Source organism: Rana temporaria, chromosome 2, assembly GCF_905171775.1.
Source record: "Rana temporaria chromosome 2, aRanTem1.1, whole genome shotgun sequence".
Taxonomy (NCBI): Eukaryota; Metazoa; Chordata; class Amphibia; order Anura; family Ranidae; genus Rana; species Rana temporaria.
Window position 1 is genome coordinate 515,027,044 of NC_053490.1, and position 10,472 is coordinate 515,037,515.

Below are 10,472 nucleotides of genomic sequence, written 5' to 3' on the forward strand. Positions count from 1 at the left end.
TGGTCCCTGCCGTCTTCTGGGACCTGCGTTTCTCCCAGAAGACAATGGGGGGGGGGGGAAGGCGCCGGAAGTGGCATCCCGTATTTTCTATAGAGCTATGACTAAGCATCTATCCATGATGTGAAACATGTTAGCTTTTTTGTCCCCTATGTCCACTTTCTACCATTTGATTGCAGTGTTGCATAAGGACTATATTTATTATTTTACAATTATTTTATTATATTCATGGTTTTATCAGCCCAGCACTTTATTTTCATATGAATAGAACTGAATGCAGGTGGATGCAAGGAACCCTGGTGCATCCAGTGATGGCAAAACACAGACCTCACACGGGTGTATGCTTAAAGCGGAGGGCCACCCAAAAGAAGAAGCTCTGCTTTTTTGCCTCCCCCCCCCCCCTCTCCACTGCCACATTTGGCACCTTTCGGGGGGGTACCTGGTTTTGACAGGTACCCCCTCCCACTTCCTGCTGATTTCACCACGGTAAACTCATCTGGAAGTTCAGCCCCCCTCCTCCTTCACCCACCGCCGGGCCATTCACAAAGCGCAGCGCTCTTCGTGTATGCGCAGTAGGGAACCGGGCTTGAAGCCGGAAGGCTTCATTGCTGGTTTATCAAACAAAAGCCAAGGGACAATCCTTGCAAAAATTCCAAGCTTTACTTACCAACCAGATTAACCTGTCTAACAATATGCATTTAAAAACAGGGGTTTAGTTGGCTAAATTTGCAAATTCATGCGTAAGCTACAGGCCCCGGCAAGGCACCCTGTGATCTGTAGACCCTACCTCTAGCTTATAAGAGGCTCCACAGTGGAAGCACATGCATTCTGATGAGATAGATGAAGGCAGATGGACTGCTGGGAGTCCAGCCCTTCTTAAAGGTACAGGGGCACATTGAATACCCAGCATGTAGCACAATGGCTGCAATGGTGTCAATGCGTTACCTGACCGAAAATCTTTGCTGCAAAGGCCAGTTATAGGTGAGGGCATTGGCACATTTTTGTGTTTACTGCCGGTTTCCCTTAGGCCCCTTTCACACTGGGGTGGGAGGTGCGGTGGCGGTATAGCTAGGGTTACCAACTCATCCCTTTAAAACAGAACACATATTAATTACACAGGTTCTGTGGCTGATTAAGGAGGTAATTAAACCCACTTGGTGCCTTATTTGCATTAAATTAGCCTCAGAACCTGTGTAATTAATATGTGTTCTGTTTTAAAGGGATGAGTTGGCAACCCTAGGTATAGCACCGCTAAAAATAGCGGCGCTATACCGTCAGAATTGCCACAGGATTAACCCTCGCTAGCGGCCGAAAAAGGGTTAATACCGCCCGCAATGGGCCTCTGCAGAGGCCCATTGCGGGCAGTATTACCGCGGTTTCCCACTGTTTTAAATGGGAAGGAGCGGTTTAAACACCACTCCTCTCACCGCTCCAAAGATGCTGCTTGCAGGAGATTTTTTTCTCTCCCGCCAGCGCATCGCCTCAGTGTGAAAGCCCTCGGGCTTTCACATTGACAATGCCGGGCAGGAGTTTTTCAGGCAGTATTTGGGCGTTATTTTTAGCGCTGTACCGCCTGAAAAACTCCTCAGTGTGAAAGGAGCCATACTGCTGGATCCCTGGACAGGTAAGTGTATTTGTAGCTGCTGATTTTATTTCTGAAGGAGCCTGGAGCTCCACTTTAAGTACGCCGATGTGAACAAGGTCCAAAGCTTTCCAATCAGTAAGGTTCACAGTCCCGGCTGATTACACAGCTCCAAGTGTGACCCTGTGGGGTGGGGTATGACTCCTGCGGTCGCATCTTTTGGCAGCCTGCTGTCAGGATCTGAGCATTTTATACTACCACTGGCAACAATGTGTTTGTTCAATGAATTTTATATAAGGCTTAATTTGTCTTCAGTAAACCTACTTTTGTTACATTTGTGTTGAACATACGTAACTTGGTATTTATTTATTTTTTCTCCTTTTTTCAGATCCTCTGAAAACAGTGAAGACAAAACAAGTAAAGATGAAAGCCAGCTGAAAAATACAGAAGAAACTCCAATCCAAATTGTTAGCGAAAACAGAGATGTGAGTTAGTGGCCGTTTAACCAGAACATTTTTAGGGGGGGAATGTGGGACCATCACAATGTCGTATACATTTCATTTACTGGCTGTCATGCCGCGTACACACGAACATTTTTCCGGCATGAAAAAAACGTCATTTTAAAAAGATGGTGTGTGGGCTTCACATCATTTTTCAGGTTCTGAAAAACGACAAAAAAAAATTTGGAACATGCTGCATTTTTTAACGTCGTTTTAAACGTTGCCGTTTTTCGGGTTGTAAAAAATTGTGGTGTGTGGGCTAAAACGACGTAATGCTCAGAAGCAAGTTATGAGACGGGAGCGCTCATTCTGGTAAAACTACCGTTCGTAATGGAGTAAGCACATTCATCACGCTGTAACAGACAGAAAAGCGCAAATCGTCTTTTACTAACACGGAATCAGCTAAAGCAGCCCAAAGGCGAATGGAACTTCCCCTTTATAGTGCCGTCATACGTGTTGTACGTCACCGCACTTTGCTAGAGCATTTTTTAAAAACGATGGTGTGTGGGCAACATCGTTTTAATGATGAAGTTGGGAAATTGCTGTTTTTTTGACATGCTGAAAAACGAAGTTTTTTTTTCATGCTAAAAAATGAACGTGTGTATGCGGCATAATGCCGCGTAAACACGGTAATTTTTTGCCATAAAAAAAAATGATGTTTTTAAAAAACGTCATTTAAAATGATCGTGTGTGGGCTTCACATCGTTTTTCGGCTTCTGAAAAACGACAATTTTGCATTTTTTAACGTCGTTTTTTAAAATGTCGTTTTTCGGGTAGTAAAAAATGATCGTGTGTGGGCAAAAACAACGTTTTAAACCCGCGCAATGCTCAGAAGCAAGTTATGAGACGGGAGCGCTCGTTGTGGTAAAACTACCATTCATAATGGAGTAAACACATTCATCACGCTGTAACAGACAGAAAAGCGCAAATCGTCTTTTACTAACACGGAATCCACTAAAAGCAGCCCAAAGGCGAATAGAACTTCCCCTTTATAGTGCCGTCGTACGTGTTGTACGTCACCGCGCTTTGCTAGAGCATTTTTCAAAAACGACGGTGTGTGGGCAACATCGTTTTTAATGATGAAGTTGGAAAAACTTTGTTTTTTGGACATGCTGAAAAACGTTGTTTTTTTTCATGCCGAAAAACGACCGTGTGTACGTGGCATTAGTCTTCTTGAACTGCATTCCTGGTAGTTGGGGCCACTAAACAGACAGTCATTTCTTTATATAATGTCTGCTGGAGTTGATTTACTAAAACTGGAGAGTGCAAAATCGAGTGCAGCTTTGCATAGAAACCAATCAGCTTGCAGGTTTTAGCCCTGGTTCACACTGGGTACGATTTGGAACGATTTGAGATGCGATTTGACATGTCAAATCGCATCTCAAATCGGCGGCAATTGTCGGCAATGGCACTGTCCTAATCAGTGCGACGCCGCATCTGCGATTTCAAAAAGTAGTTCCTGTACTACTTATTGCGATTTCGGGCCGCGATTTACATTAAATTGCGACCGAAATCGCAGCAAAATCGCGGCCGCGAAATCGCGGTAAAATCGCGCATTTTACCGCGATTTTGAATTCGCAGCAGTGTGAACCTAGGCTTATTGTCAAAGCTTAATTGAACAAGTTGAAGTTAGAAGCTGATTGGTTACTATGCACCAGATTTTGCAGTTTTAGTAAATCGGCCCCAGTCACTTTGCATCTCTTCAGGGATAAATAATTTAAAGTTTCTTTCTTAAATTGCAAAAAACACGGCCAGCACCACCAGTTTCCGCTGTCTTCTAGGATGGCTGAAAGCTCTTCATCTGACACATCCAGGTGTGTCCGACATCTGATGGTCCTGCTGCACACTGTGGTTTCTTCCTCCTCTAAGGGCCAAAGAAAGGAGCCACAGCCTGCAGAGGGGGAGCAGGTATCTGACACTCATGGAGGAGTTTTTTTTTCAGGAAGAACACCAATTTTACAATCAAAATAAAATTCTCTTTAACCACTTGACCTCTAGTAGATTTACCCCCCTTCCTGACCAGGCCATTTTTTGCGATACAGCACTGCGATATTTTACCTGACAATTGCACATGCAACGCTTTACATAAATAAAATGTATGTTCTTTTTTTCCCCACAAATAGAGCTTTATTTTGGTGGTATTTGATCACCTTTGCGTTTTTTCAATTTTTTGCACTATAAACTAAAAAGACTGTCAATTTTGGGGGAAAAAATATATATATACCGTATATATATACTCAAGTATAAGCTGAGATTTTAAGCCCTATTTTTGAAAATACCCCAATCGGCTTATACTCGAGTCAGTGTACCTGGAGGTATTGAAAGGCTGTGGATGTCCATCGTTTAAAACTCGCGGTCTCCTCTTGTCCATTCTGTGATAGGCGTTTCTCAGCAGACACAGTTCCGCCTATCACGAACATTCTCTCATCCTCACCCATCCCAGCAGACACTGTGTTCAGTGTTCCCGCCAATCACGGACGCCTTTTCATCCTTGGATGTCCGTGATTGGCAGAACACTGAACACAGTGTCTGCTGGGAAATTAAGTCCGAGGATGAGAGAACGTCCGTGATAGGCATAACTGTGTCAGCTGAGAAACGCCTATCACGGAAGGGACCAGGAGGAGACCGCGAGTTTTAACCATTGAATGGACGCCCGCAGCCTCTCAATTTCAGGCACAGTGAGGATGAGCACAGTGAGGATGGGCACAGTGAGGATGGGCACAGTGACAATTGGCACAGTGAGGTTGCAATGGGCATAGTGAGACGTGCAAATGTGCTGTTGACCCTCTTTTCCTCTTACAGTGGCTGCTGCATTCTCACCCTCGGCTTATACTTGAGTCAATAAGTCTCCCTATTTTTTTGTGGTAAAATTAGGTACCTCGGCTTATACTCTGGTATATACGGTATATTTTTCACTTTCTGCTATAAAACAGATCCATAAAACATTTTTAAAAAATCAAATTTATTCATTAATTTAGGTGAATATGTATTCCGATACATATTTTTGGTAAAAAAAAAAAATCCCAATAAGCGTATATTAATTTGTTTGTGCAAATGTTGTAGCGCCTACAAAGTATGGGATTTTTTTTTCTAGTAGTGATGGCGGCGATCAGCGACTTATGGCGGAACTGCAATATTGCGGTGGACACTGACACATTTTTACACTTTTTGGGAACCAATGACACTAATACAGTGATCAGTGCTAAAAATATGCACTATCACTGTACTAATGATACTGGCTGGGAAGGGGTTAACATCAGGGGCGATCAAAGGGTTAACTGTTTGCCTGGCCAGTGTTTTTTTTAAACAGTGTGAGGTGCTTTTACTAGGGGAGGACATGGATCCTAGTCCCTGCTTTGCAGAGACAAATCCATGTCTTTCCTCCTGTCAGAACGGCGATCTGCCTTATTTACATGGGCAGACTGCCATTCTGCCTCTCTGCTGGAGGATCGGCAAATCCAACATTTTAGAATTGACACAGAAACAGGAGGTGAGGGGAAATGTTCCGGTCGAGACGCTTTTGGTGAGAATTATCTGAGAAGATCTCTCCTAACTTCGAAGAAATGTAGAAGTGATTAGAAGAAAGGCAGAAGAAAAAAGGCTGATGTGGTCTAAACCATCCCTACTAAAAAATGAAGTTGCATGCTATTTAACAAAAAATAATAAAACGTAAAGGGTGCAATCTAAGCTTTTATAATTCTATACGCTGTAACATGGTGTTGTTAGCTCTCTGGCAAAGTCGTTTATACAGCGAGTTTACTCCACACTGGAAGTACATTTCGGGGCTTTTCCTGGCCACTAATATTTAAAGAAAGTAAAATATTAACAAATACATATCTTCCCACATAGGGGGTTCTCAGCATCAATGCGACAAACCAATATTCCAGCCTCCTAGCTCTCTTTATCAGCCCTGTGGCTGAGGCCTCATGCCTTGGTCCAAACCCGGTCCACGGCCTCTTGAGGACCATGCCACACAGCGGGAGATGAGCAACGACCACGGTCCACACTGGGCTATCGCAGATCGAGATTGCCATTTACCTCCTGCTGTGCGGCCATGCCTGTGTCCTCTCCCGATCCTCTTCCCGCCCGGCCAACAATGTCATCCAATCAGCAAGGCAGGGGGCAGGAGGAGCTGCATATTGGAATGGAGAGCTTCTCCTACCCCACTGCCCTCCTGATAGATGACATCATTGGGGACATTGGCTGCTGTGAAACTGGTTCCTGGTGGCAAAAAGGTTTGGGACCGCTCCTCTAGACTGTCTAGGACCCATCCCCAGTGCTAGTACACGAACGCTGTACCTCTTCCAACTCTATGTCTTTCCTTTACAGCTCTCAGCTGTTCTGTCTCATAGACTTTCTCTCCAACTCAGGCCTCTGGCTTGGGGCACCTCTGACGCACGGGTAAGACCCTGTCTCCTGGCTCCTTTCTCTCAGACTCGGGCCTCAGGTTTGGGGCACCTCTGACCCCTGGGTGAAACCTTGTCTCTCGGCTCCTTTCTCTCAGACTCAGGCCTCTGGATTGGGGCACTTCTGACCCCTGGGTGAGACCCTGTCTCCTGGCTCCTTTCTCTCAGACTCGGGCCTCAGGTTTGGGGCACCTCTGACCCCTGGGTGAAACCTTGTCTCTCGGCTTCTTTCTCTCAGACTCAGGCCTCTGGCTTGGGGCACTTCTGACCCCTGGGTGAGACCCTGTCTCTCAGATTTTTGGCCTGTCCCGTCCTGGACAGCTTGGTGCAGACGTGCAATTCTCATCTCCCTTACAAACTGTGACCCCTTCCGGACGGTGGGGCACTGACCTCTCGTCCTGATACTGCTAAAAGAACAGCACACACCTGTGCTACAAGTGGGCCTGTTTTCTCCAAAACCTGGCCCAGACTGTCTTATCACACAGTGGCATGGCCTCATCCTGCAACAAAGCTTACAGAATTGTATATATATGTGAAAAAATTGCCATGTGAAAACATGCTATAGAATAAAAAAAAAGTAATATGGGAGTAGGGTGATTCATATAGTACTGTACATAAGCACACTAAAGGTAGAAGACAATAATTGTGTTGTAAATTTCCTCTATGTATTTCTTTTAGGAAACCCCAGAAAAAGATTTTGGTGGGAAGAGAACTGAGAATGATGGCCTGCCGAACCACGCCAATGGCTACTCCCCAAGGAAACTGGAGTTTGATTGAAAAAATTGGCAGTGACATGACTGGTATTCTCTTATAATGAATTACATACTGATTGTATAGTTGTCAATATATGCAGAACAATTGTCAGGATGCTTTCCTGTGATGAAGGTCCCACCTGCTGTGGCAGCTTATGTGCTACCCCCTGTCCGGGATGCTTGAGGGTGTATTTATATAAATTAGCAGACCTGTTTGTGCTGTGACACTCCATGTACATTTGTTCTGTGTGAATGTTGGCAAAATCAACTGATGTTGAGCTATTTTCACTTCAGGCCAGATGTTTTTTATTCATAAGAATGGCTTGAGCCGATGATCAAAGGAAAGAAGTTTTTCTTTCCTATGAAAACTTGTAGAGCTATTCAGAGCAGCTCCGACCCTCCTCTTCTGGGGTCCCCCGTTGGTGCTCCAGGCCCCTCCTATTCATCCGATGTCCCGACGCTGGTGAACCGTTCCCCCCTTTGATTGGACCCAGCAGGAGCCAATCTGTGGAGCCAGCCATCCCAGAAACCTAAAAGACATAGAAAAGTCCTTGATTTCGCGCCAAAGGGACATCCTGCCGCAGTATATGTGCATGGGTTGGTCCGGGAGCTCTTAAACAGATTTTGACTGCTGATCGAAGTTCATCCCTTTGATCTGGCTGAGCAATGTTGTTGATAAACATTGCCCGGCAGTTTTTTTATTTTATGTTTTTTGACAGCTCCAATTGCCAGGACTTCAATTTACACTTCAGCTGTCAGTGGGGGACACCACTGACAGCTGAATGAGTCATCTGTTGTTAAGGACGTGGCGGCCCCTCTCCTTAAAGTGGAGGTTCACCCACAAATGTTAATTTTTAACCTTAGATTCATGCTCATTTTGTCTAGGGGAATCGGCTAGTTGTTTTAAAATCGAAGCTGTACTTACCGCTTTAGAGAGCGATCTTCTCAGCCGCTTCCGGGTATGGGCTTCGGGACTGGGCGTACCTATTTTGATTGACAGTCTTCCGACGGTCGCATCCATCTCGTCACGATTTTCCGAAAGTAGCCGAACGTCGGTGCGCAGGCGCCGTATAGAGCCGCACCGACGTTCGGCTACTCGTGACGCGATGGATGCGACCGTCGGAAGACTGTCAATCAAAATAGGAACGCCCAGTCCCGAAGACCATACCCGGAAGCGGCGGAGAAGATTGCTCTCTAAAACGGTAAGTACAGCTTCGATTTTAAAAAAACACCCGATTCCCCTAGACAAAATGAGCATCAATCTAAGGTTAAAAAATTTTTTTAGGGTGAACTCCCGCTTTAACAACTGATAAATGCGGCCTTTTTTTTTACATTTCAGCTGTCAGTGGGCAGAATCCTACTGTCATCTGAAAGAACAGAGCCTGATGCCTCGTACACACGTATGGGTTTCGTATGGGACTTTATACCGCCGGGAAACCCGAGGGGAAAGCCAAGAACCTGCTCGACAGCTTTTTCCCCCTACACACAGCCGGTTTTCCTGGCAGGAAAACTGCCATTAGAGCTTTGGCTGGGAATCCCGGCAGTGTGTATGCTCCATGGCAGTGTTTCCCATAGGAAAACTGCCAGGAAAAAGACATGTTCTCATTTTTCCCGCTGGGATTTCTGAAGTTTTTTTCTGTCGGGAAAACTGCCATAGAGCATACACACAGCCAGTTTTCCTGGCCAAAAGCTGTCATTGCAGTTTTCCCGACGGGAAAACTGGTCGTGTGTACGAGGCATGAAAGTATCAGTTCCAGGTGTCGGAGCATTTGCACGAGTACTGCTACTCGCGCAAGTGGTTAGTATCTGCACCAATAATGATACAGGTATCTGTGCAATCGTATAAAATATAATATGGGTACAGTATTGCATGACCGCGCAATTGTCATTCAAAGTGCAACAGCGCTGAAAGCTGAAAATTGGCCTGGGCAGGTAGGGGCTGAAAGTGGCCAGTAGGCAAGTGGTTAATAGGTGATATTCAGGACATGATTGTTTCTGTTTTTTTAACGTATATTTTTTGTTTTGTTTTTAGGTTGTATAATTTGCTGCAGCATAGATGTTTGCAATAGCAGAAAAAGTTTAATGACTGATGCAGTGTTAAATGAAGGAATTGGACAGACGACACGTTGTCACGTCGTGAAAGGACAACTCCGCAACTACCACTGCTAACCAACAACCAGCTGGGCATAGATAACTCTTTACTGAACTGTAGAGTGACGTTCAGTTACAGCTCCATGTACCACTTCCCTCTCTGCTTTCCTCCCCTGTGTACATCTTCCCCTTTCTTGGAAATGTTTCCCAGTATTACAATGCCTTGCTTCCTGGACCTCTCCAACTCCACTGCCTTCCCCTGTATTGGAATTTCCTTCAGTAACCTTTTCTTTTCTGCTCTCTCACCTCCTCTCAGCTCTACCCTTTTAGTACCATGCTCTGCAGCCGTTCTTTCCCATATGTCTGCGTTTTTTTATGTATATGTATGTTTGTATTTGTTCTTATAGATGTTTTTACATGTTTTTTATATGTAGTTGTGTGTGGTTGCCATACTCTTTTAACCATCATATAGGGGTTGACAATTGGAACAAAGAAAAAATCTCGCCATAATACTAGCACCTGTGAGCTTGTTATAGTGCTATTAACCACTTCCCGACCGCTGCATGTATATGTACGTCCACAGAATGGCACGTACAGGCAAATGGGCGTACATGTACGTCCTTGCCTTCTAGCGGGTGGGGGGTCCGATCGGAACCCCCCCCGCTACATGCGGTGGTCGGGTTCCCTCGGGGAGCCATCCGGGACGACGGCGCGGCTATTTGTTTATAGCCGCTCCGTCGCGATCGCTCCCCCCGGAGCTGAAGAACGGGGAGAGCCGTGTGTAAACACAGCTTCCCCATTCTTCACTGTGGCGGCGTATCGATCAAGTGATCCCTTATATAAGGGAGACTCGATCGATGACGTCAGTCCTACAGCCACACCCCCCTACAGTTGTAAACACACACTAGGTGAACCCTAACTCCTACAGCGCCCCCTGTGGTTAACTCCCAAACTGCAACTGTCATTTTCACAATAAAGAATGCAATTTAAATGCATTTTTTGCTGTGAAAATGACAATGGTCGCAAAAATGTGTCAAAATTGTCTGAAGTGTCCGCCATAATGTCGCAGTCACGAAAAAAATCGCTGATCGCCGCCATTAGTAGTAAAAAAAAAAAATTCATAAAAATGCAATAAAACTATCCC

General features: G+C 45.2%; 1 protein-coding gene across 1 annotated transcript in view; it reads left to right on the forward strand.

Annotated features, from left to right (window-relative positions):
• Positions 1 to 9,937, forward strand: part of LOC120927973 — a 76,031-nt gene extending 66,094 nt beyond the window's left edge. The window contains exons 6-8 of the mRNA XM_040339008.1: positions 1,968 to 2,064; positions 7,164 to 7,285; positions 9,270 to 9,937. Coding sequence (XP_040194942.1) covers positions 1,968 to 2,064; positions 7,164 to 7,262 — 196 coding nt within the window. The 3' untranslated portion in view covers positions 7,263 to 7,285; positions 9,270 to 9,937. The remainder of the gene's footprint in view (positions 1 to 1,967; positions 2,065 to 7,163; positions 7,286 to 9,269) is intronic.
• The last annotated feature ends 535 nt before the right edge of the window (positions 9,938 to 10,472 follow it).